Source organism: Netta rufina, assembly GCF_964035555.1.
Source record: "Netta rufina genome assembly, chromosome: 2".
Taxonomy (NCBI): domain Eukaryota; kingdom Metazoa; phylum Chordata; class Aves; order Anseriformes; family Anatidae; genus Netta; species Netta rufina.
This window is the reverse complement of record NC_140124.1, coordinates 64,600,598-64,628,403: the sequence shown is the minus strand read 5'-3', so window position 1 is coordinate 64,628,403 and position 27,806 is coordinate 64,600,598. Positions and strand designations below refer to the sequence as shown.

General features: G+C 38.0%; 1 protein-coding gene across 14 annotated transcripts in view; it reads left to right on the top strand.

Moving 5' to 3' along the window:
- Positions 1-26,697, top strand: part of LOC311206660 (transmembrane protein 170B-like) — a 43,899-nt gene extending 17,202 nt beyond the window's left edge. For 7 of the 14 annotated variants that reach the window (XR_014618210.1, XR_014618211.1, XR_014618212.1 and 4 more), the window contains one exon: positions 17,188-17,315. Coding sequence is in view for 1 of the 14 variants with exons in the window: in XM_084282190.1 (XP_084138316.1) it covers positions 10,645-10,741; positions 17,188-17,358; positions 21,778-21,908 (399 nt within the window). In the remaining 13 variants the exon portion in view is untranslated. Of the gene's footprint in view, positions 1-8,601; positions 8,731-8,823; positions 8,928-10,584; positions 10,742-17,187; positions 17,359-21,777 lie in introns of those variants that run through there. The other 7 variants (XR_014618208.1, XR_014618209.1, XR_014618217.1 and 4 more) reach the window with 4 other exon arrangements.
- Positions 26,698-27,806: the final 1,109 nt, after the last annotated feature.

The window sequence follows — 27,806 nt, the reverse complement described above, 5'->3', positions numbered from 1 at the left end:
CTGTGTTGATCCTCCCTTGAGGAAGGGAAGCCTTCCATTTGCAAAACACTACCATGGAAGACTTCTCCATGGTAGTCCTATTAAACTAAAATAGGGGCACTTAACCATGAAAATGCTGTACCTGCCAGGTGGAAGTTTAACTCGTTAAATCTATCCAGGTCCAGCATATTTTTAAAGGTGTACAGTCAGGAATAGGTATTCCTGTAGTGGTTTTAACAATGTTTTGTTTTCAGCAATTGGGATTGTGGGGAACAAAAAAAAGTAGCGGGAATATCAATTACTAAGAGTGTCAAAAGGAGTCTGAGAAACTGCCACTCAAAGCAGACTTCTTTCAAAGCTAGAAAAGCTATGCTAGAAGCAGTGAATTTCTTCGCTATGTTGGGACAATCTGAAAAACGTCGTAAGCTTCTCTACATGTTTCCAAGTACTTTAAAAAAAAACGGGAAAGATGGATTACAATGTTACCCTATATCAGCATCTCTTATGTAATTATAAGGCAGTAAAGTTACAAAATTCAGAACCTGTTTGATTTTATTTTTCATAGAAGATTTTAAATAGCACAGTGTGTAATAACAGTCACTACTTATAAAGAAGAAAAATGCTTTCTGCCAGTTCTTAAAGGTTATGTTTGCAGAAGCGACCTTGGTTAGGGATTTGCATTTCAAAGCTATAATCTTCTGAAGTCACGTTCCTAGTAGCGTTATGCTCTGTTGGTGTGAACTGTGACACCTACATGCATAGCATCACGCGCAACTGTCACTGTTTGAACAAAGCCTTCTGGCTAGATTTGAACTTCTCATAATTAGAATGTCATTTAAAAAAAGATTTTTTTTTCCCAGTTTTTCAGAGCTAGCATAACTCCCCCACATGCCCCCATCCTTATTGCTTAAGTGATGCAAGAGAAGATCTCAAGTAATACATTGACATCTGCAAACTAGACTTAATTAGTTCTCACGATATGCTTTTGAGAAGTAATCTCTTTTACCAGTTCTTGGTGAGCGGGTCTCTGCTAACATCTGCTACCAGTGGGGCTAGCTCATGATCAAGGAGTACACAGGCAGCAGAATAGTAAAGAAGCAGAGCTAAGTTAACCTGCTTCCCCTCTCTGTAGTTACTCAGCAGCTTGTTTTACGTTTTGACTTGAGTCCATTGTGCCATGCACCATGATCTTACTTACTCTGTACAGTCTGGTTATAGTGAAGAAAATGCTTAGTTCTATGTTTAAAATCCTCCTAACAGAGCTAATTTAAAAGAACACAATGCATTCCAATCATCAAACAAGCAAAACAGAAGGGGTATTAGATAGCCAAGAACAGGTATTACTTAGCGCTTGGCATGGTAAGAATGATGACTAATTCTCTTGGTATTAAGGAGTTGAGGACAGGGCAGCAGAAGCGATTTTAGACTGCTCTAAGAAAGTGGCGAAAGCTTATGTTTACTAGGCTGGCTTTTGCCATCCAAATGATCTACACAGGACTTGTAAGACCATAGGTGACTGCAAAGGACACTTTCAAGGTAAACACCTGAGGGAGGGTTAGGAAGGGTTAGGTATACAGAAGCAAAGATGATAGGTTCTCCTTCATTTTTCCTTCTCCAGAAAAGTATATGTGCGATGTGCCACCTCTACTATCAAATGGGCTTTGTATTTGCTTGCGCTATTTTATAGTGCCCCATCTCTCCCACCAGTATCCTCTTAAGTGAATGTTTTTCACTGTGCAATTCTACTTTGGTTGTAGGAGTAAGAACAGGGAACGAAGAGCGTTAGGGAAGACAGTCTGCTGCATTCTGAACTACTTCTAAGGTGGCCTTCATGAACCGCTTCATGGTGGCCTTGTTACCTCCTTCCCTCTATTCCCTTTAAGTGTTGAGTCATGCTTTCCATGATGGAAATTGCAGATGGAGTTTGGTTTAACACCCCCTCCCTCCTGCCTCCACCCATGGTTTATGGTAACTTTAGGTCAGGCTGTTTTGCCTCTTTTAATGTAATGGGTGGCAGGTGCTGATGGCCTAGAATAACAGTGTGATGTAGTTTTAAACATGACTTAGTTCTTCTAGCTATTTCTTAGATTAGCAAAGTGCATTCCCTTTTGCATCAACCTAAAAGTAGTTGAAAACTGCAGTTAATAATATCCATTAACCAGAAACTAAGCACAGAAAAACTAAAAATGGTAATGTGATGCTTTTATTCTTTATCCTCAAATAAACTTATGTTTTGGCTGGATGTTTTAGATGTACTTCAATTCCTCTGGAGCAGATATTACGGGTTCCTCCTAAATCCTGTTTTGAAAGTAGCTGCAGTGCAGTTATGCCAACATTGTCAGTTAACGACATAGTAAGAAACTGCTTGGAACAAATGTGTATGACAGAAGCAAGGTCATCTGCATCTGGAGTACCTGTGTTAATGTGCATCTTGTTGGTATTTCAGCAGTAAGAGTGACATAGTCAAAATGTTGAAGGGGAGGAAGGGGGATTGGAATACAAGGCAGTAAACTGTCAAAGTCTGTCTCTTCTAAGCACATAATGAAGTCCCCTCCACTTTTCAAAACCACTTTAAATTCATCTGAATTAAAGCAGTGAAAAAATATAGCATAATTGTTTGCTAGGAGTATGGCAATTTGTGACAACTGTAGTATAGGAGAGATGTGTGCTGAAATGCCCAATAGCTTCTGCATCATCCGGAAATTATCCTGGTACAGCAGAATAAGCCTGTTAATGAAGTAACCCTAAAAATTTTTTCCTACTTCTTAGGTAGGAAATTCCTACAAAATGCATATGCAGAAAATGACATTTTGTACTTAATGTTAGCTGACCCTTCTCTCTCTTCATCAGTGAAGTTTCTTTTGGTATGTACAACTGTAATCCCCTTCTTTATAACTGCCTTGTTTGGCTTTCTTGTGTTTATCTGAAGTATGTTGTTTATTGGCAAGAATGGTCTAAAGATACTGCTGACCCCTTGCTCCTGTTACTGCTGCCATATGCTGACGTGTAAGCTCTGTCCATGCAACCATCTGTGGTGAGGCAAGCTGAATGCTTTCCCCTGCCAAAGGACATGGAAGGCCACTGAGCACCTCTGTGTGCGCCAGCCACATGCTATGCTGAAGAGCTTGAGAGGTTTTTCTGGATGCAATCATGCAAAATAGGCAATAACAGTATATTCAAAAAAACTGAAAGCACCTTGAAGGTGGCCTCCAAAATAAGTGTTAAGGAGGGCACCGAGCTCTGATTTCTGCTTATAGCTGGATTATGCATTTCACAATGATCATTTTACTTCCCAAAACACATTCCAAGAGACTATTCTGGTCTTGCCTACCACGTTTTCAGAAGTGCAAAACAGTCATTGGGGTATCCCATTTCTCCTTTTCCTGCCTTCCCAATAAGATCCCCTATGAATTATGCTTGCCCCTTCTCTTCCCCTTTTCAAGAGGTTGAAATTGTGTTGCACTGAGTTCTATAGAGAAGTTCGTACATATAGGCAATATTCAACAAATTTCAGTTGTCCTGCAGGAAGAAAACCTGCCTGACTGTCCTTAATTCCTAGCTTCTACATGAAGAGTAGTCCTTTAAAATTTCAATGAGCTTTTCATACTTACCATGTTGATTAAAAGACAGTTGTTTACTAATATTCTAATTGTTTTGAAGTATAAATCTTTGGGGGAGGGTGATAGTTTCAGATCATACCTTAGGGAACTTTTAAAGGATATGCAGAGTCTTTGATAACTGCTGAAATAGTGAGAGATACACTTACGTTTTAGTTAGAATAACAATCTACTCCTGAGTAAGAGAGAGAGCTATTTGTGCCCTAAGGAAGGGTACATTACAGAAGTCTGTGTTCAGACAAGGCAACAGTAAACAACGCCAGCAATATCCAGTAGATCAAATGTTTCTAGGATCTAGTGTTACTTGTCTGTGAAATCAGGTTGAATTGCTGGCTCCCAAGGAACTCATTAGTAATGTTCCTAGCTGAAATAATACTTTGCACACACTCTAAATGCATGTTATGTCTCCATCATCATTATTGTTAGGTATTTCAGGATGTGCTTGTTAATTACAGCTGCATGTATTAGTAGACTCTTAGGCAATGAAGCAGTAATTCTCCGGTATCATTTGCTTTGCCAGCCAGAAAGTCAATGCAGAATTTCTATCTACTACATTTCTATCAAAGTTTAGTTTCTTTACTCAGAGATTCTCCTGAACACAATGCCCTTGCTGTCTTTACTAACTTACATCAAAAAGCAAAATAAAACTGTCTTTAAGCCATAGTCTACACTTACATATGTAGCATTCCTCTTTCTGACTAGTTATATAGGATGCATAAGGCAGACCACACATGTTTCTGGACTGACTGTGTACCTCCAACTCAAGATGCATATAGCATGCCTTGAATTTGACCTTTATTTCCAGTTGTGGCATGTGGTTGAGTCAGCAGAGAAGTCAAAATGAGTTGCAGCTGGATGATATGGAGGCTGGAATAAAGGGAGTGAATAGTTGTGCCCAGTGCTATAGAAATAGAAAAGAATTCAGAGTAAATTCTGAAAATTGGCATTTAAATTTCAAAAGTTACAGGTTATAGGAACTGATTGGAAAGCAGACTTTTGTTAGGCCTGTAGAATTATTGTTAATAATATGAAGTATGTTTCGGACTATGGAAGATCTGAGTGATAATAATTGTGATGTTAATTCTGCAAAGAGCTTGTTACTCATACTTGATGCACATCTGGCATCCTTTCGTAGGTAATTTTGTAACTCACCACAGAGATCTGCATGATCCTAAGCTTATTGAAACCGAGACTGATGTAAAACCCAGTAGTAGGCTCTGCAACAGAAAGACATGGAATTAACATGATAAATAGAGCAATTTCAGAAATGTGCTTTTCCTTGGTTCTGTTTTCATGGAGGGTGACATTTCAGCCTTATATGGAGAATCTGACTAAAACCTGGTCAATGTTTATGTACAATTTAAGCTCTAACTCTTTGACTTATTTGGAACTGCTGTCAGAATAGTATCGTTTTGGACTAGTCATGATGGCACTGAATTTCACCCTTTGGGTTTATATTATCATACTTCATGTTGCAACAACCAGGTGAAAACTGAGTCTGAATATGACTACGCTCTCCAAGTATGCCTCCCTGAAGCAGACCTTTTTGCATTCCATATCTGGTTACATTTAAAGTTGATGATGCTTTTACATAACATTTATTAGTCCCATAAATGAAAGAAAAGACCCAATTTAGGTGTGTTCTGCAGAAAACAAACACTACTACTGTGACTCAGCTGCCCAGCATATATTATGTTATTCTTGATTTGTGCATAGCACAGCTGCCTTGGAGGAAAAGTAGGAGTTTTGAGGATGTCTTAGTTTGTGATGCTGATGTGCCTGCTCCTGTCTGCTCAAAAGTGCACTGAGCGAGGAGCAAACAAGGTGAGAGACAGAGTTCAGTGTAAGGGTGCTACAGATCATAAGTGTGTATGTGTGTATACACACACAAATATTGCATAATTGTGCAGTTTCACGTTCCAGATATTTCAACAAAATGTATGTATTTGAAGCTGAGTTTTCTTGAATTCTGAATCAGAAAATAATTATAAATATGTTTTACAAATCTGTTGCCTCAGTACTTAGGATTGTATAAACAAACTATGCAGAAAATCCTCTACTCTTTCTGGAGAGTAACATACTTACGTGAGGGTTAAATTAAAAACTAGTTTAATGAAGGAACAGATTTTTCTGCCAAACTTCCATCAACTTCAAAACTAAGAATTTAAAAAGACGATATTTCAAAACTAATTGCTTGACAGTGTCCTGCTAGCTAATGACCTAAGCACATAAGAAACTCAATGTGACTACCATTTGTTGACATGAATCTCTTGAGTTTGGTATATTATTTTTTTTTAAAAAAGGGGGAGGGGGGAGATGTGGGACAAGAGGGAACTATTCCAGGAGAAACGCATCTTGCAGGATTTAAGGTTTTTGCATTTTAGACACACATTTTTGAACATGGCACAGAAGAGAACAAAGGAGCAAGGGTTGTTCCTCATGTATTTATTCTTAAATCCTGAGGGAATGGTGGAATTAATTTCATTCATGTTTTGAAAGATGGTTGTTTCCTCTAGCCTATTCCAAATGTTTTCTGAAGACAATTTTTATATGTAATTGCCTTTTTTTCAATGATCTTGAAAAAGGGAAATACAAAGGTTAACTTAGTCTTCAGCGTGAACCCTTGTAATGTTCTTAATCACAAGAAAAGAGTACTTTAGATGTGTAAACACAGAGTATAAGCCTTTTATAAGAAGCAGCGTAGTTGATACTAATAGCAGGCCTGACATAAAACTGTGCTGTTAACGTGTATGAGTGCATACTTGTGTGTGTCCAGTAACAGTAGGAGAAAGCAACATTTTTCTGAGTGGTAATCTTGTTTAAAACAAGCACATCACTCACTATTTAAAGCAGTGCAGACATAAATGCTAAAAAAAAACATTTCAGATCCCAAGTGTAGGCAGAGGATTATTTACAACAACACTTCACAAGTCATATTGGAGTAGTCATTAGGATTTTAATATGTATTTTACAATGTGGCCAATCTTTAAGACTTTACGACCTGATACGTATAAGCTACCAGTGGCTTTTACAGAAGGATATTCTGATGCTACTAAGCAGACTTAGTTTTTCAAAGCTTTAATTGAAAAACGACATTCTGGCTGCCGATATTTTAGCTACCCACAGGTTGTGGTGCAAAATAACACCTGAGCTTCTCTACAAAACCTGAAGAGTGGCATTACAGGGTCACGGCAGCTCCTCGCTATGGCTGAGGCCTCACCCCGCGGTGGCCTGCCAGCCATGCCGAGCTCTTCGGGGACACTGGGCTCCATCTACTGGCGTGAGGGAGAATTCTCCTGGGCGCCACCTCCTCCCCTTGCCACCAACACTTTCTGGGGCCCTGCAAGCCAGCACTGAATGAGTTTTGGTGGCTTAGATCAACTTGTGAGGCTGTTTTTTGTGCTGGGAAGAGTTGCAGTGGTTAGTCTGTGATATCACCTTCCTTCCTCTCCTCCATTGCCATTGAGGCACTTTAATCCATCTTTGGGTGTGGGGGCTGAGCTCACCTTTCAGCCTTTGAAGAGCTGGGGTGACAAGGCCAAGTATCTCCGAGTGACCCAGTGCTCAAACCATAACTAACTGTAGCTGCCAGCTTTTCTGGCTGAGCAGTAACTGTTGTGTGTGAAGCTGTGGGCTTAAGGGGGGCAAGCATGCAAAAATCTGTTGCTAATGTTGGAGGTTAACGTCATTTGCTACCTGCACTTGGTCATGTCTTGTCAGCAGTTTGAATCATAAGCTAAAAAAAAACCTTTGAAGTGGAAAAAAAAGTCCGGATATCCAAACTGTGCTGAGGTCATACATCCAGTAAAAGCAGGTTGTCTCAAACAGATCTTTAACTGCAGTGCCTGTGGATCTGCATGGCTAACTAGCTAGAAGATCTCCAGGGGGATTTTTTTCTTCAATGTAACCAAAATACGCCATTTGGATTTTGACTTCTTACTATTACAGAAAGCTGATTTCATGATGCAAAAAGCATTTGTTTCAAAGCATGACAATACAGGATGCTCAGTGTTGTTCATTTCCCTACAGAGACATGACTTATGAAATTGTTTCATTTTGAACAGCATTACCGTTTCAAATGGAAAATGATTCAGCCAAGGGCTTTCCAAATTTATCATTATTTCTTCAGCTTCTGAAAGTAATAACAGAAAAAGTATCTAAACATTGTATGTAGATGTAGTCTAATCTTTTAAAGGGCAGAGAAACTACATTGACCCTACTTTTCCACCTGTAAAACTAACCTTCTTCACCCAAAGCCATGCTTTACAATCAGCTTTTTGCCATGCTTCACATTCATGCAGCTCAAGGAATCGTCTACATCTTCCAGCTGCAGAAGGAGGATGGGGGAACTAAAGTTACACTGGGAGGAAAGTGAGGTCTTCTGGAATAAAGATTAGTCCATGTGTAGGTTTTCAGGAGTTCCTTGCGGAGTTTTTCTTCGGTGTGTTCACACTTGTAAAGGCTTCACACATGTAAAGGCAGACCTGAGCCTCAAAGACCTAATGATCACAAGCCAGCAATGTTAGCGCTGCATGCAAAACATGGCCAACTCTCTTGAGCTCCACCAAGTGCACAGAGTCAGGTATCTCCAGTGTTCATTAATAAATTGCAGGTGTTGCATCTCTTCTCAAGATGCAGGAAAGCAGGCAGCTTCTGAGCTCAACAAACAGGTATTTCAATGTATATCCTGGGAGTTGTTTCCCTCCCGACTCCCTCACTGTTGTTTTCCTAGGGAAAACTGTGGCCAGGACTCTTTCCTCCAGTTATAAACCTTCTCCTAATTCCTAGCCTAATTGTATTAATGGGCCATTTATACTCGTTCAGCCCCTGCCCCAACTCCACACTATAAATCATCTCCCTTTGCTGGTGGTTACTCCTACAGGGTGTTGACAGGTTCAAGTTAGACACACAGCTTGGCAGTCTTCTTTCTGCCCAGCTAAGCTAAGCCCATCAGCCAGCTCCCTTGGCCCTCTCTCACACAACGACCTCCTCTGATCTTTTTCAGTGTTGTCTTCTGGGCCTGCCCTGACTGACTCCTTTCCTTCAATATGAGGTGCCACAGTACCATGAAGCATGTCAGAGGAGGGCTCACCAGGCCCTTACAGACAGGCTATTTCTCTTTTGTAATCTCTAAGACTTAAAGGAACTACCTTACCTGATTAAACACTAAGATCATGTTCCTATCTTTTTTTTTTTTTTTTCCTTCCTGCTTTATTTACATCTACAGAGTTTACGATAACCCCTACGGCAGCACAGGAAACTAATACTCTCAAGTCCTCCTTGGCAATGTCTCCCAGGTGAAGGTGCCTTATGAGGACAAAATGCTGGCCACAAGTCCCTGCTTGTATCAAGTTATGGCTCCTACAGAGGGAATTTTGATGCTTTCTGCTGCTGCATTCAAGGCACTTGTGTCAGTAGTTCTGACAATCTTTTCCTCAATGATCCAGTCGGCCCAATTTTCAGATGACAAAAAGTGCATTACAGATTTGTATCCAGATCACCTGCTCAGTGGGTAATGAAAGAGCAGGACACAACAGAGAGAATCCAGGGAGAACATTTTGGAAGCTGAACAGAGTTAACATAAATAAAATCAGAAAGAGAGATTTGCTGAGTTACCTGGAGAACAACTGGAGAAAGACCTATGGAAAGCACAGGACAAGGGGTGCTGCATGAGCTGAAAAGCAGCACCTGGCACTACCATTAAGCCCAACAGGTTTCCAATGTTTGTGTCTCCAGAGAAAGAATGATCTGTGCAACATCTCTCTGTACCTCCATCATGAAGTGGAGCACACTTGGTGTTGAGACAGTGGTCTAAAATACAGATTTTGGGTTGGGTTTTCTTAAGCTCGTTGAGAAGTGTTTGCTTTCTGAAAGTTGAGCGTCCAGAAGTTAAAAAGAATAAACCAACATAAGTTTTTTTCTGGACGCTCCTTTTTATGTTTAAGCATAGAAGATACACTATTTTCCCACTGTGCCCGTGTGCAGTGAAGTAGGCTGGTATCTGTGGGTACCCTGCCTGAATCACACAGGGGTAGGTTGCTGCTGGTGAGATTGCAGGGAGAGGGAGGACATTCCCTCCATCCTGGAACAGATCTGTCCTGGCAGTTGGGTTCTTTCTCTGCTGCAGTGATGCTGTGCTCAATCAGCCAAACCCGGAGCCATCTAAGGAGTCATTCATTGTGTGTTTTCATTGCCTGGCTTGATACCTATTTGCAGAAATGCCAAGCACTGTTGGCTGCAAACAAAAGTCCTCTGAACTAAACACCACACAATAGTATATCTGAAAAAAATCAAGCAGGATATTAACTGATTTATCTGTCATGGCTTTAAAAAATAAATAAAGTGCAAATTGCTTTACCGCCCCAACCCCATACATCAAAGGGTGCTGACAGAAAATGATGCTTACGAAGTACTGTAGCAAGTGCCATTTATTAAAGATGGGAAATGTGCAGTAAATATAACTTAGGACGTCATATTTAAGAGTGGGGAAAAAAATTGCTATTAAATCAGTAATCACCACACATCCTGCACTTCCAAAGAGGCAGCATTCAACTTAATGGTTGTATTTCTTTTATTATGTAAGGAAAGGAACTAGGGGCTTAAGCGTAGTTACAGGATTAGGACTGACTCAAAGTTTGTCATCTTTTTTAACTTTTGAGGGCTTGCCCTGCCCCGTGCCCGAGCGACATCTTCGCGCGCCGCCGCCGAGCACCCCCACGGCACGCTGTGGGGAGCCAGCGCCCCAGCTGCGCCGGGACAACGGCCCCAACCGCTGCAACGGCTGCTGCCGCACGCCCGCCCCTCGCGGCGAGGACCAATCAGGCGGCGCGCAGCCCGACGGTCACGGCCGAGTGGGCGGGGCCGCGCGTGGGCGGGGCCTCGTCGCCTCGCCCCGCCCCCCGCAGGTGATGGCGGTGGCCGGGGCGGCGGCCGGGGCGGTGGCGACCGTTGGCGCTGGGGAGGTGAGGGGGACCCTGCCCTGCCGGTGAGGGGCCGGGGGGACACGCGGACACGCACGGCCGTTGGGCGGCCCCCCCGGGCCGGCAGCATGAAGGTGGAGGCGGGGGACCTGTCCGCGATCAACCTGTCGGTGCAGCAGGTGCTGAGCCTCTGGGCGCATGGCACCGTCCTGCGCAGCCTCACCGGTAACCGGGGGCGCGTTGGGGCGGTCGGCGTTGGGGCGGTTGGGTCCCGGTTAGGACTGGGACTGGGATTGGGGTGCTCCTTGTGGGGATGCTCGGAGCGGGGTGGCCGCGAGGGCTCCTGCGACGCTGTCAGCGGGTTTATTTTTTATGGGTGGCATCTGAGGGAAAGCTGTTTAAACGAAAAATGAGTGCTAGAAGCAGAGACTTTTACTGTTCTGTTGTTTTTTTCACCCTACGCAGTGAGGGAGTTAACGGGGTGACAGGTTAACGGGGCTAGCACGTAAACCTAACTGTAAGCTTCAGGGGTTCTGCTCTGGAAAGGTGAAGCCAAGCTGTGGAAGGGGGTCTCAAGACAGGTCGTTGCAGCCTGCTAGGAGAGGGGAGCTTTGGCAGGAAAAAAAGTTCTAGAGCAGTCCTTCGTACCCTATCTTAGAAGGTATAGAGCAGGGAAGTGTGTTTGTGTGCTACTTGTCCTGTCCAGGCATAAAGGGAATGGTGAGTTTCTACCTCCGGACTAGAAGAGGCTTTGTGTTGATAGTAGGGATGTTACTGAGTAAATTCCCTGGAAGGATCTTGAGTAAAGGGTGTATGTTTCTAATATTTATGAAAAAGTATTATATCATCTTTTCCCTCCCATCTGTGTGAAAGATACATATGTGTAGCACAGAGGTGGAGTCTTAGGCTTTATGATCTTTCTTGTTAACTTCCAGTTAAAAGTAACTTTTAATAGGTTATACTTTATTAAACTTTTTAAAGTGCATACACTTTGTATCACTGTGTCTGGTGATTAAATCTTAGAGGTATTAGTGTGTCCCCACACGAATATAGCTCACTTCCTGAGTAGTTATTCTTGCATTCTTTCTGTGGAAATACTAGTTGTACCGTTAAAGGAAGGAGCTAACAATGGATGTAACTTTTCTTTGTATTAGATGTCCTCCAAAGTTTTTCTTATTAGAACATGATGCAATGCAGGCGTTTCTGTGAAATTCAATGCTGAGTGTTAGGTAAGAAAAAATGTTTCTTGGTGCTTTTGCAATATAACAAGAAGTTGCAAAAGGTATTTTTAATGCCAAATGATTATTTTTAATTTAAAGAACATGAAAAAAATAGTTAATCATCTGTGATAATGCTGTAGGAGAGTGTATTATTGTCAGTTGTAGATGCACTGTAGTTTCTGAATTGGTGTTTTAAATACAAGTTGTCCTAATAGCCATGATTGGGTATGTGGCATGCTCTCATGGAATGTCAAAAATGAATAGCTTTAAGTGGATTTAGTTGTTTATATAAGTTTGTGTTCCTGATTATATGTAAGGTGATTTTTTTTTTAAGTGTAGTAACTGATATTAATCAGTAACTGTTGTTAAACTTGCATAAAATCTTTCTAAAATATTTACTGACTGTAGAAGTAATTATTGTTCAAAAAAGATGTTCTGATTTTCTGTGCTGAAAAGAAAGGAGAAAGTGAAGAAGAAACTTCTTCAGAGTACTGAAAAGATAATAAATATATAGTGTTCCATGAATATTCCTCAAGACTGCTTTGTGTTTATTTTTGGACTTAAAGTTGTGGTTTGGATTTGGGAGTTAAGTTGTTCAAGCAAGAATTTGTCTTTAAATTAACAATTCTGATTATGTTTGAAAAAGTTATACAATTTTATCAGCAAAGTTATGTTCTTTATTTAAAAAAAAATGTATCAACTTTGTTCAATGTTTTGAAATAAAATACGAGCTCCAGCCTAAACCAGGAAGTGTTTGAAAACTCAGTGGTTTAATTGATGTGTGATTGGTTTTGTTGTTGTTTTTTGGTGTTTTAATGAGAAGTTGAACCAATATTTTTTTATACTGTAAGTCTGGTTCAAGTTCAATACAAAGGGAAATCCAGCCTTTTATGTAGGGTAATATAGTACAAAGTACCACAGGAGACTGCAGACAACTGAATTCCTGCCATGTGCCCATCGCGCTCCATGATAGCAAGCGCTGTTTGCTGTAGCTGAACCCAGGCCCACTGACTTTTGCTTCATAGCTTCCTGCCTTCGCTTGGGCATGTTACTGTAAATGGTGAGGATAAGGCTCTGTGACCTATGGGAGAGGAGAGGGGGCTCCTGCCTCACCCTATTTTAGCTCCTCCAACAAATCCAAATGGCCCCTTGGCATGTACCAGTTATGTGCTAAGTGGTAGATCACGCTTTAATGGAATGACTTGGCTAATGACTGATTCTGAACTGAAAAATGTCCCTGCATGAGTGTCAGTTGTAGTAAATATTCATGTTATATGCTACCTCAAGTTTAGGGAACTTTGCAATATTTCTGTCCTTCCTGTAAGCAAAGTAGGTGTTTTGTTTGTCTCATTAATTGCGTGTTCCAAAGACTGATGCCTTCTTCTATTTTTTTTCTCCCTAAGCTTCATTCTGCAATTATTTGTCCCCTGATTTTCTGGACTATGTTGTTGTCCCCTATTCTGCAACTTCAGGGGGTCTAGTCTCTAATGATTTCAGTGCTCTTCAGCAAGTTCTTCTCTTCCAGTTAATACAGCAAAAATGTTAGCATCTACAAACAACAATTTGACTGTATAGACCTGATAACTTCCAGTGTACCAGTTCATACAGTAACTAAAGAAAGGACCTAGTAATGAAGAAAATACCATAATGTATAAAGAGCCAAGTTAAGTTTGCATGTATAATAAACAAGCATTTCTTAATCTGAGTGTGTTGAGGTCATAAATCTGCAAGGATATAACTATTTAGTTTCTTAATTCAAACTTCAGCATGTGCTATCTTGTTGACTGAAATTTGTATCTTTGTGTTCGGGGTGCAGACACTTGAATTCTGCACAGAGACTTAATTCTGCAGTAAGTGGTAGATAGTTACTGGGTACATAGATCAGAGTCTCAAGACAGATGCTTGGTTTTGCAGCAATCAGTCTTGGTTTATGAAATGTTATAGGCAATCGCTATTCATCTGGCAAGATAAACTAAGAACTAGAGGGAAAGAAAAATCTTCAAGATGAAGGACTAATGATGTATTCACTACCTGTTTACTGAAGCTGAGTGACAGTGGGACAACATGTTCATGTATATAAATCATGTTCAAAAGTGTTAGCATTTACATACTTTGACTTTACATTTTTTATTTGCCCGAGATAAAGCTGTTAATGGAATGCAACTTCAAATTTGATAAGTCAATACAGATGTCATTTTAAACTTTAGCATCCTTTAAGACTTCTTTTCTAATCATAGAAGTCTAATCTTTGAGGTTGTATATGCCTACAGTGATATCTTCAAAGTACATGTATAATAGATAAGCATAATGTGATTTGTGTGTTATATGTATAATTTATATATAATAGCTATAAATACCTAAATTAACAGAGCAGTACCCTAAATCTGGAGAGAAAGAGCATGGATTGCAAGTGCTTGAGCCCTGTAGCTCTTCTGGGGGGTGGGAGGAAAATTCCACCTGCGTAAAGCCAGGATGATCTGTGCGATGGATTGGATGTTGTGGTTTGTAAGCCACTAAGTACTGGATCTTTTCCAGTGCATGGTTTTTTGTTTTTGTATTGTAGTTTCATTTTGTCATTTTGTTCAGGGCTCTTTCAGGTAGCTCTATGTGGATGTGACTAAATAACTGAGGCTAGGTTTGTGTTTGGAGCTTTCCGCTAGTTAAAACAAAATCATTATTATCATACCAGCAAAGTATTCCAATTGTGTAGCTCATATCATCAGAAGAGCAAGTTAATTAGTGTAGTTACACAAATAATGAACTTCTTTGACAGCATGCTTTGTTTGTCAAGGTAGTAGCAATTGATAAGGTGTGTTTATACCCCTTAGAGTATGAATCTCATATATAGTGCATAAGTGTCTGTTGTATCAGCATACTCTTAAAACACCGCAGTCTCATTTCTGCCTCATTTATAGATATTAAAAATCTTCCAACTACTGGGTTATTTTTTGGTCAAGCAAAGCCTTGACCCTTTGCGTTCAGAAGGTCGCATTCTCTTTCTCCAGTCCCTCATGGTGTCTCTGTGTTATCCCCAACCCATTCTTTGCTTCCTTCAGTGTAGCTCTAGCACAGTATTTTTTCAAGGGCCATCTTTCATCATAATTATGGAGTTGGATAATGATGAATTGTAGAGAACCTCAAACTCTTACACAGGAAAAAAAAAAACTGTGGATAAAGTTCTGTTTTCAACCTGTTGGGATAAAAGTGACGCGAATTGCTATCTAGCAAGAATGTGTGTAAGGGGAAAAAACATTTAGTCTCTCTGCTCATAACTCTGTCTAGTAACTTCCTAATCAGCTATTCAACAAATTTGCACACAAGTTGGAGAGTGGATAATCTGCAACGTGTACTTGGAGGTATACAAATACAAACTCCAAATTGGTGTTCTGTCAATTTGCCTACTTGCAGGATGAAAGACAGTTAACCAGTTCACAACTGCTTGCTGTGTCCCCCATCCGGCTGCCTGACTTGCATCTAGGAGCGTTGCAGGCATATGTCTTAGCCCTTTTCACATCTAAACAAATGTTTGGTTCCTACCATCATGAAGATATGAGGGGTTCTTCCCTCTGCCCACCTCCCCTCCAACTGCTCTGAAGTAAATACCTGCAGATTTTAGCATCTACAGTCAGTCTGGCAAAAACAGAGGTATAAATGATATATTATGAGATGGTACTGGGTTATTGCAGTTGCATGTAATGCTACCTTCATTTCTTGCATTGCTGACTGTGATGCTATTGAGCTGAAAACCTAAGGCTTTGTGAAGTCATGGTTTGTAGCTGGGTTCTTTAAACACTGCAGCTGCATTTATGTAGAACAAGAAATATTTTTGGATGTTCTCTAATTGCCTTTTGAATGCACTCAGTACGCATGTCACTTTAAGGAGCAGGAGGGGAAAAGTGTGTGTGAAGAACTCCATTTTATCTCACATTTGAGGATGGTTCTGTTCTACTGTCTTCTGCCCTAAATATAAAGCACGTGGACTTCTATGGACTTGCTTAGAGCTACCCCCAATATGTGTGTGTATCCAAACACTCAGAGAGGTTGTGTCTTGAACTACAGCGGTTAGTATTAACTGTGTGTATATTTACCACCTATCTTCCTTGTTGCCCTCCTAAGTGGGTCTTTTGATTCTCCTGATTTATAGGAGTTCTAAGTCCTATGACATGGATTTACCTTTTATGCCTGTGTGAAAGGGGAAGGGTTGACACTACGCTCCATGTACTGCTAAATGAAAAAGTTTGAACTTTTTTTTTTTGTTCTGTGTTACGTATGCTCTACAGACTTGGACTCAAAGGACTGCAGTTACTGTGTGGCAACAATTCTTCCTGAGCATCCTTTTACAGTATTTTTTGCTTAATCTGCTGTGTTTGCATATATTTTTAAGTTAGCTAATTGGGTCATATTTCTGCTTGAATGTCAAGCTACAGTAGTACAGGCTTGCCTGATAAACATTGTCCTACTGTTGTATGGAAGCTGTATATTTTTTTTTAGGGTGAACTGTGGGAAAAACTAAGTTTGGGATTGTGACAGCTGGGAAAACGTCTACCAGTTTGCGGAATTTTATGATGATAGAGACACACAAGATCGTCACTGTAGTTGACCTTTTAAAAAAAAAAAAGTGGATATATTTAGAGTTTTACTTCTTTCCTTTTTTAGTTTTTCTTACGCTTTTGAATTATAGTAAATGCTTTTAGAAGATAGCCATCAAGTAAGGAAGTTTCTTTGATTTTTATGTAGCTTTATTGATGCTCTCTGCTCTTGTATTTGAAAGTAATGATCATGCCTGGCATTCTTAGAAATGATTGTACTCTGCACATTCTCAAAATCTCCTGTCCTTGCTCAGTGACTCAAATAATAGTGACTACCTGTACCTATAAAAGTGTGTGCTAAGCAATTAGAATAAAGCAGCTGGATGTATTACTACAGTTTAATATTTTTTTTATTTCTCTTTTTTCCTTTTGAAGCTAATTCAATAGAACACTTACAGCTCCTGGGTAGATATACTGAAGTCTTTAATCTCGTCTTTTGTGTTTGATGTTAGCTTGATGTGGTCTCTTATTATAAAAGACAGTTCTTGACTTTTTTCTGGTTCACTTGGTTTCAGATAACTTTTTGTTCTGCAGCTGTATTTGCAAAATCCTAGTAAGAAGTTAAAATTATTGTATTTTTAAAGAACCCTTTGAAGAAAATATGGTGGTCTTTTAATCAGGTGTATTATCACAAAAAACTGTACTAGATTTCTTTTTACAATTTTTTGATCATAGTAGTTACTTCTTTGATAAACTGCTAAAAGGGGATAGTGTCTTGAGCATATGCCAGTGTTTTCACATTGACTCCTTTTAAGACTGAAATGGGTATTGCTTTTCTTTTACTATTGATTATATGCAATGTTTCTAAATCTCTTAAATTTATTGCCTGAAAAATATTAATCTTTTGACTGCTTTCTTTCAGAGATGTGGTACTGGGTTTTCCTCTGGGCTCTCTTTTCCTCTCTCTTTGTCCATGGTGCTGTGGGAGTGTTAATGTTTGTGATGCTGCAGAGGCATAGGCAGGGGAGACTAATCTCTGTCACTGTGGTCAGCATTGGATTTCTGGGTTCTGTAACAGGAGCAATGATAACCAGTAAGTCTGTCTTTTGTGTTTTTATTTACGCTAAATTTAAATCAATATTAAAACAAATAAAGCTTCTCTTAGTGGTTTGGTGATTGTTTATTAAGGATTTTGCTTCAGTCATGTAGCAATTCTAATGAAAATGACAGCTGAGTTTCTCTTCCTGTTGTAGTAAAGATAAAAAATGATTCCAGAATTGTCATCGGACGGTTGTCCTAGTCTTTCATCTTGTAAAGTTTAGGTATCAAGCTGTTCAAATATGTATGCTTGATAGGTAATACCTTTTTGAGAACAGAAAGTGTAGTCCTGTCTTATCATACTTGTGCAGACCTTTTGCCAAAAGTTTTTGATCAAGATCACCTGTCAATACTCTAAAAGACAGCCATTTTGTTTGGAAATGAAGCTCTGATCCCATTAATTACAGGACTGACTTCTTGCTCATTTCCTTAAGCCTGCTGGAGGTTTTTAAATTACATTTGGATAGGATGTTGCTCTCTTAAAGGAAGGAAAGGTGCCGTGTAGGTACTGACTTGCAGCAAACAAACTTTACTTTTTTTTTTTTTTTTTTAGTGACTGTATAACAATCTGAACTATGCATACCACTCAGAGAACAGACCAAACAGTTTGGCTTACAGATTTGAAAGACCTTCCCAGTCTTGTGTGGTTATAATAATTTCCAATTTATTTGGTGTAGGAAGGAATGATGTTAGTTATAAAGTCTTAGAGGGTATGGAACTGAAAATTTAGAGACTGTCATATAGCCTTAAACTGTAGGTGAGCAGTGTTGTCTTTCATTCTGTCTTTGAATTGTACAGATTATCAGAGTAGCGGTAACATTTAAGCTTCACTCATGAGTGTTTTGTAGGAGATTATTTCTTCAAGTTTCTCATACTGAAAGTCATTCTTGCCTGCTAGCTTTCAAGATTAAATAAAAATACAAGCTTCTGAAGAAATACTTCCTTAAGGTTTTACTCAAAGTAATGTTTTAATTGCTGTATATTTCCTAGCCTAGAATTTTCAGTGTTTAACAGCAGTTCAGTATAATTCTACTTTATTTTGTCTCCTAAGGTAAGGCATATATGGAACCTGTTGAGAACCTCACATTGTGAGTTATGCTGACATTGAATTGTCCTATGTGTAAAATGGCAGTGGCCCTGTTAGGTCGACTGTGCCTGACTGTTTCTGAAGAATAAAAGACAGGAAATGTGTTGCTGGGTATCCAAGCCGAGATTTTTTTCAGTAGTATTCTGCAGTGGGGAATGATCAGTGTTTGTGAAATGAAATTTCTTCGTCTTTATGCATGAGAAGAGGAGTAACACAGTTGAGTTTTGGGACATCCAGTTTTACATGTCAAAACATTTAACAAATAAACAGCACTGTTTATGTGTAAATAATGCATTTCACCTGAGAATTTCTCCAAGCTTGCACTGTGGACTTTTATTATGTTGTTCCCAGTGGTTTTACACAGAATATTGTCACTGGGTTAGCTAAAAACGTTTTTGTTTCTGGATGACAATGGGTTGTTTCATCCTGAAAGAAATGCTGCGAGGAGCTCCTGAAGGCCAATTATAGTAATACAATATTAAAGAGTATTTTCAATAGCTATTATAGTAATACAATATTAAAGAGTATTTTCAATAGCTATTATGCTGCAAGCTGGAATGGAAGTTAAGGATTTAGTTTCTTGGATAGGCGAAATCCAGTACGTAAGAAATTCAAGTACCAAACCGATTTCCATGAGCGAACCCCTCAATTCCTAGGCTTTGTAAAAACATGGTTAGTTTAAAAAAAAAAAACAAAAAACAAACAAAAACAAACAAACAAACAAAAGGCAATAAACTGAGTGAATAGTGGTGAATACTGTCAAAAATAACCCCAGAAAGAGATATGTTAGGCAGTTTGAAGTAAGGATTTCAGCTGCATTTTATCCCAAAGGGTCTGTTCTTCCTCCTCCCTCAATACACACTCTTTTGGTGATGTTGTCCTTTCCTCAATGGCAACTTATTGTAGTATACTCTGGCTCTGTACCAATTGTGTTGGGTTATGCATTACAGGTTGTATTGCACACAGTTATTCAACAAATATAAACGCATAATTATCAAGCTATAACATTTTAAATGTTTTCATTAGTGATGTTTTCCAAAATATCTCAATGTTTTCTTAAGAAGCAAAACAGTTCTATTATTGGTATACCATAATTTGATGCTACTAATTAATAAACCTTAGCAATTTGAATTCAGTTTGAGAGTTCAATTGCCTGAATATTTTTAATGTCAGTACTGGGCTCAGTCTCAAGGATCTCTTTCAGTTTTTGACAGGTCAATAGTAGAGGAACAAATGGAAAAGCTTATGCAAGGTGGCTGAGTGAAATAATATAAGGCTAGCCTTGTGAGGTTTCTGACAAAACATACTTCACATTTTTTTTGTAAAGAAACAATTATTAGTGAATTCTTTTCCTATAATGTTTGATAAATAAATTTTTTTAAGATATCAGGTGATACTCAGATATGGATTGTACTTCTAGAAAATCTGTTGGTACTGACTAATGGATTTTTGATCACTTCAGCAAACTATTCATATTAATGACTGAGTAAAAATGAGGAAATTCCATTGTGTTTGTTTTTTTTTTTTTTTTTTTAAAAAAACTCTTGGTATTTATTTCAAAAACTGTGGTAGCTTTTCAGTTTTCTTAGAGCTTGCAGAAGCATCTTTGTATTCTCTAGAATCATTTAATAGTAGTTAATTGGCTTCTCAGACATTATATACGAAAAGTTCTATAACTATTTCACAATTAAGATTTTTTTTCCTGAAGGCCAAAACCTCAAAGGACAGAAAATTCAGTGTTCCTTTTAGGTAAGGGAAACAAGCACTCTACAACAAATATTAGCTCAGAAAAAAGTATTTTTTTTAAGAAAGCTTTATTCTAAGTGAACTTCTGAGGTATGGATTGAGTAAAATTTTTATCCACAGACAGATGTATACTGTGAGAAACATTCCGTAGCCAATAACTTAGGCTCAGGCGAGGATCACAGTGAAGTAGTAATTTATTCGCGATTGCAATGGCGGGTGCCCCACAAGCAGGAGAGAGCGCATCTACTAGTTCCAAAACACAGTTTATATACCTTTTGATGGCAGGACCCTCCTCTGTTTCCCCACTGAGTGGGTAATCCAGGTTCACAATCTATCTGATGCTTCACAAACAATGCATGGCCTTCAGTCGCCGGCCTGTTAAACTTCAGATTTCTTTTGACATTTTTACTGCTTGAAGTGGTAATATTTCTTCACTTATCTGACTTGACTTGACACCATGATTTTCACCTAATTGTCCTAAGGAATCTGATTGCATTTTACAAGGTCGCCTGCTAAACTTTCTTATCACTGTAAGCATATCTCAGTACCACATTCCCTCCTTCTAAACAATGTAACTCTGCAAAAACAACATTTCTATTCCCACATATACAAGATGGTTTTTTTGGATGAACATTTTGGTGTCTATGTTCAGACGTCATTTGAGAAGAAAATGTTCTTCGTCATTAGCCAGGTATTTTGATTGGTAGCAAAGAATATGTTTCTCAGGCACTTGTTTCAAGTCAACACAACTATTCCTTTGCTGTGTGACTTTTGCTCTTTAAATGCATGTGATAAATTCAGCATGTAAAAGACAATGGGAGGGGAGGGAGTTAGGAGCAACTGGCTTTGTTTACAATGCAGTATTTTATTGCTGACTTATCTTGATCATGTAATGTTATACAAATGGGAATTGCACACATCTACAAGCAAAGTGATGTCTTAATTTGATATAACTCAAAATCTAATGATATCTGTAGAGATTTCCTCCCATACACTTTCATGGTTGACAGTGTAAGACTTCTGGATTATTTTTCATGTTTCTGCTTGATTTGCTGGACAATTGTTAAATTAGTAGTTTAAATCGAAGTTAAACTGACACAGTATGACTTGGTTATTTAACTGAAATATTAAATGAAGTTCATAGAAATTTTCAATTGTTTTGTAGACTCCAGAAGTCTTATTGTTGTCTTCTCCCTATTTATGCAAGCACAATTAAACCAAACTTTAATGTTGTTTTTGCTATTTTTTCAAATTAGCAGAAGGCAAATATGAAGGAAAAAAAAAAAGATTAAATTTGAATGCACCTAAAGAGAAATGGCAAGATTCACTTTTTTTTCAAATCAAGCTTGTGTTGTGAAAGTTAATCTGATTCAATTGGGAAAATCATCCCTGAAGGCTCTTCATAAAACTAGAAAAAGTCAAGCAAGGCTAAATTATTGCATAATACCGTGAAGTAATACAGTGTTTGGTAATATTCTAGAAATAGGTGATGCATAAGCACAGTAAATTATTTGTTATATATTTCAGCCTTGGGTTTACATCTGTAATTTGATGGCTGTTTGTTTTTCCTGTGATTCTTAGGTGCTGCAGTAGCTGGAATTTACAGAGTAGCAGGAAAGAATATGGCTCCCTTAGAAGCTCTTGTCTTTGGTGTTGGACAGACAGTACTGACATTAATTATCTCATTTTCAAGGATTCTTGCAACGCTCTGAGGCTTATGTAAAAAAGAATTTCAACTAGCCTAAAGAAATCTCTGATCTGAAGAGAAGCTTCCTGGAAGTGGATTCAACAGCTTATGAACTTGAATGCTAGTGCAAGAGAAAGGAAGCGATGTGGAACGTGCACTACAAATCTGGAGGTTCAGTCGAATGAACAGACTGTCCTCTAGTGTCTGAACTCTTGTACTTCTGCGTTGTGCCTTATGTGCTTCAATCATAGGCAAAGTGCAATCCCTGTGTGCAAAGCTGAGATAAAGCACCTTGAGTAGCTGCCAGTCAGGCTAATGCTTGGTGATAGGATCATTGTTCTTATCAGTGTTTTAATAAAAATAAATGCGCGCTCCTGAAAGTTGCTGTATGTGCCAAACTTGGAGTTTAGTTCTTAACAGTTGGTTGGGTGAGCTTTTTTTGAAATGGTAGATATAGAAGAAAGCTGTGGATATACACTGTTGAACTTCAGGGGGAATAGTACGATGACTTTTTTTTTTTTTTTTTTACTCTTATTCAGCATTAAAAACAACAGGTCCAATTTCAGTGGTAGACAAATATTGGTGGGATTGAAGAACTACAACTTTACCAATCCTGATGTAATTAGCACAATCTTGGAATGAATTGTGTCAGTTTACTGAAGATCAGCACATCATTTTTTCATGATTTTGGTTCTTTAGGCATCCTTAGTTTAAGGAGACTGTGTGAGAAAGAAGTATAATCTGTTGTGGATGTACATATTAATCTTAAACTAATGCGTTCCTTTAAATTATTTTGTCTGAAATGGTTACCACCCCTTCTAAAAGCCTTAGAAAAGCTACTTGCTGCAAGTAAGCTCCCTCTTTTTAAGTATTGATAGTACTATTAACCCTACACATACTCTTTAAAGAATAGACAAATGTAATACAGACTTTGAGAATATACCAGTGGAAAGTGTTTAAAAACAAAACAAACAAAAAAAAAAAACAACACAAGTCTTCAATGCAACAAAAATGTTAAGCTTGCTAAATAAAAGTTACCTTACTTTGGAAGTTTGGAAGTGGGGCGGCACTGGTGTATTTACAACTTTGTTTCTGAACATTTTATATCCTTGGAAAGGTTAAGACACCTGGAACTTTCAAATACATATCTTTCAGTAGAGTTTGTGCTTTTCTAGTTTAAAGGGAACACTACTGTTATGCATGTGAGATGTCTTAAGTGTGAATCATTTGGAGTGAATAGAAATTTTAATGTTATTTATGAAGTGCAAAATTTAAAGGGCACAAAGTTCTGTATGAGGAATAAGACATCTTTTACATACTCAACTGAATGCTTTTTAGCAGTTGACTGTTAGTAATGATAAGAATAATTAATTGCCCAAAGGTTTTGCTGTTAAGATGTCAAAAAGACTTGCAGAGTTGTTGAAATCACTGGCATCTGCTGTACAGCTAAAAGAAAAGAATAGGGTTAAAATACAACGTACAATCCAGGTTTATTGCTTAGTGCTTCAAAACAGTATAATGAATTAACCTGCTTTCTGTTATTTTCTTTCATTATAAACCGTTCCTTTTTTTTTTTTTTAAAGCACTAAGGATGCTAATATTTTTTCTTTGGAAGTCTTTTTTTTTTTTTGGAAATATACAAAGTTGCAGGCTATGAAGGGAACAATGTAAAATGTAGGTTTATAAACCTTCTCAGTGTTATACTTTTAGCTTTGAGTCACTTTAAAATGCTGTGTAATACCTATATTTTCCTTACTTTGATTTCAAAACTTATTTTTCATGGCTTGGTTATTTTTATTATTTTATTTTTTTTTACTTTATGCTGATCCTTTTTGGCATAAGTCATAGCACTTTGTCTATTAAAGTTAGTGCATCTGTCAAAATGCATTTTAAACTTCTCCCCATTGTCTTATGATATGAGAACTGGTTTCAGGTATTTAATTCAAATGGAATAATAAAATCAATGATATTTCTCCTAATGTGCCTTGTAATGTATATTTTTAGGGGAGAAGATTTTTAAAAGTTGCTCTCTTCATTGTTCTTTTTTAGGTATTATAAATAAGCTTGGTTATTTGATATGTCTCATCCGACAGACTTTAAAGTGTTTGTGTTTGACAACTTAGAAATGCTTGTCTGAATCAAAAACAACCCTCTCACAAAGCATTGCATTCAGCAATTTTAAATGTCTCGTGTCTTTACTTCGCCCTGAATCTTGTTTCCTGTCTCCAAATTACCTTGAACATCTCAATTCTTATTATATGGGTTTTTTTTATGCTATCACTGTTCAAAGGCTTGCTTTGTTTCACTAACTTAAACTCTTATGAGACCACTGCTAACTTAGGAAATTTATGTAACTAATAAAACTTCATTCGTCATTTTCATTGTAGTGCCAATGAATTTTTTGTCACTCTAACCTTCTTCCTTTGACAAGGAGGTATCTTTGCAGATGTTGAATAACCTTCCTCCAAATAATTTTTATTGTACAGATCACTGTAATTGCATTTAAAGTGGTTAGGTGCTTATTTGTCTCTGCTTTATATGATGTTGTCTAGCAACAATGAACAGGCAGTAAATGTAGTGCCTACCTGGTGTAACAGATGAAGTTTTTAAATGCTTCTTGTGAGGGATAAATGAGGATGTCTAGTTCATCTATGAAATGTTCCTTGATCATGGCATGAACTTAATGAATAGTAATTCCAGTAGAGGAAACATACAAGTGGCCTTACATCTCTGAAACTTGGAGGCTTCATTCCACGTCCTTAGGAACAGCCGTGTTAAACTTGTAAAAGGTGCTCTACTCAAAGCATGGTGTGTGTATACATGTATACGCTATTTATATAAATATGTGTATTAATTATGTTTTGGAGGTGTATTCTGTATTTTACAGAAAGTAGCAGCTGAAATAACTTACCCAAGAAAAAAAAAATATTAGGATAACCTAGGATTTTTTCATCATTACTAAGCTACAGAAATACCTTGTGCGTGAATGGCACGGATGGTACTCTGCTTTGCTTTGGACAATAAAGCATTGTGCAGATGTCTACCCAAAATCTTTTAGAGCTATCTTTAAATAGCTCTGCATGTTTCTGCATGGTATCACTAAGCACATTCTGTGCATTGTAAATTATTAATTTATAGTAGAGAACAAATACATTGACAACTTCCTCTTTGGAGGAGGCATTCGAATACTGGATATACTGTTCAATGTAAAGATGCTCTGTTGCTTTGTTAGAAGCTGCTATTGTTAAAGACTTATACATTCCACACAATTCTGACTTACTGATATAATAAAAATTCTTATTTTCAGAAAATCTTCCAAATAGTTATTCTTTTATTTATGGGTTGTTACAAGTTTATGAAAATAATCTCTACCGCGACTAATGGTGTAATTTGAGGTTTGCTCTTCAGTTTCTTAAAGAAACCAATAATTTAACCAGTTTTGAATAATCAATATGGACCAAAGACAGTACTCCTGATTATTTTACTTGGAGCTTTCTCTTTTTAAAGTACAATGTTTTTACTATTCTGAAGGAAATAATACTGAAGAAGGAATACCGATATTTATTTTCATTACAGTTTATATGTATTTGAATTGTGTTGGGGGAGAGAGATATGTAATGCCATTGGAGAGGAAGGTGGAGTCAAAGCTCTAATACCTGTAAGAATGGTTTTCATTGTTTTGTTTTATGTATTTCATTTACTAAGCAGATGCTAATAATGCTTTTCTTTCATTGTCATATTGAGCCACATGGTTTTGTACATGGCCTTTTGAAAAATAAGAACTACTGTAGCTGGTGGACATAAATAGCCAAAACATGCAAAAGGTGCTCACTTTGTCTGTTCCTTCAGTGTTTTAACGTCTCTTAGTTTTAACGTCTCTTAGTATGTTAGTAGTTGAAAAGAAATAGCATGTTCCACCAGCTTTCACAAGAGGTTGGAGTCTGATATATCTAAAAGTAACAGCTGACATGAAACAGTCTCAGTTCTTCCATAAAGCCAGCATGATAGAAATTTTCATATCAGCTTGCCAGCTACTGCTATGAAGTCTTTTATTTGTGTGACTCATAGCTTGGCAGATGAAATTAATGATGAGGCACTTAAGTAGGTGAAGTAAATCTTGGCTCATTCTCATAACTCCTTTCTCATAACTGATTGCGTTACCTAGAAGAAATAAACATTCTTAAGTATAATTGGCTTATGAAGATATTCTTCATTTCAGATTAAGTAAATCAACTCAACAATCCAGATTTATGAAAATCTGTTTTCTTTACTGGTCATGGCTTAGCTGTATGTTTTAAAGTTGGTCTATCAAATTCTGATGTCTGCACGAGAGTCAGCTGAGTCATTTTTAGATCATGCTTTTAAATCTCCTAACTTAAAAGTTCATGTTGCCAAAATAAACAGTTATAGGTAGAGGACAGGGTGTAAGCTGTTTGTGCCAGCAATATTTATCAAAAATTGCTGACTTTACTAGCATATATACCATATTATGAGGTATGCTGCCAAGATCAGCAATTGGAAAAATTCAAATTTGAAATTCAAATCAACAATTCTTGAAAAATCACACACACAAGACTAGAACATAACTTTATTTGAATTGTCACCAGAACATATATGCATAAATACATATTGGTGGAATACCTCTTGAATAATTCCTTTTTAAATGTCTAGACTGGGGAGCAGCCCAGAATGGAAATGGCTGTTTAAATCCTCAGCTGTTGCTTCAGAAAGGTAGTGTTCTTTGTGTACGGATGAATTTAATGAAGCTGAAAAAATGTAGTGGATTAAAAGTAAATTTTTGTAGCCTATAAGTTCAGTGAGAAGTATTGTACTCTGTTATAGCAATGAAGTCTTCGGTTAGGTGACACTGTGTACTTAACTGCATGTACTTTGTTTTTTTGTTTGTTTGTTTGTTTTAAAAAAAAGGTTATCATAGAAGGTAGACTTTAATCTGAGTGCATATTATTTGATACTTGAAAGTAGGAAAGATTGTGTGCTGATAGCAAGCTGTTTCCTCTGATTTGTGCCTGGAGTTATACTTGAAAAGTTTGTTCATTAAGTTTAAATGTAATGACCAAGATGTCTCAAGTCTGCAGTGATGTACAGTTTTACTCTGAAGTCCAGTAAATGATGTAGAGAAGTGTTTTCTTCAGGAGCATACTTTTTTACCATGCTTCTTGTTGTTCATCTTGTAGCTAAGGAAGACTTTAAGAAGTTACTTCATGAATACCAGTGGTTAAAAGGAATGTATAATATGTCTGTTTGTGTTTCTTCTCTTGTGAATTGGAAAGAAAGTGTTAAGGCAAAGTGAAGAAGGGAAATGGTTGATCACTTTAAAAATGACATTTCTTTTAATTTGAAATCTAACTTTTTAAATTTAATTAAGTTACTTAATATCACTGTTGTATAATCTGTTTCCAGATTATCCATCATTATAACATATAGTGTTGAAGCTATCAGAGCTAAAAATAACAAGTCTTTTGTGGAGGAATGGTTAAGTGAAATAAGACACGTGGATGTTGGGCAGTTAAGAGGCAATGGGCTAGTAAAGTACCGTACTCAACTCACATGAGTCTGGCACGTACGCAGCTGGCTGAGAGCCAATCAGGCTCAAGGACACGATGCCCTTGAGCGATGGGGAAAGTCCCTAAGGCGGGACGGTGGCTAAAAGAAGGAGGAACTACCTGAAAAGAGCGGGAAATGTTAGCCAATCCTGAGCTTAGTTTTTGCAATATGTATGAGTTGATTATGTTCGAACTAGATAAAAGGCGACTGAGCTATCCATTAAAGTTGAAGTTCACTGTTCACTCATACTGAGCGTCTGTGTCTTCCTTCCGTCGACAACAAATTGGCGCCTGAACAGGGACCAGTCTGAACGGGATTTGGACACTGCTGGCAGTGATCCTGGGCCACGTGTTCGACG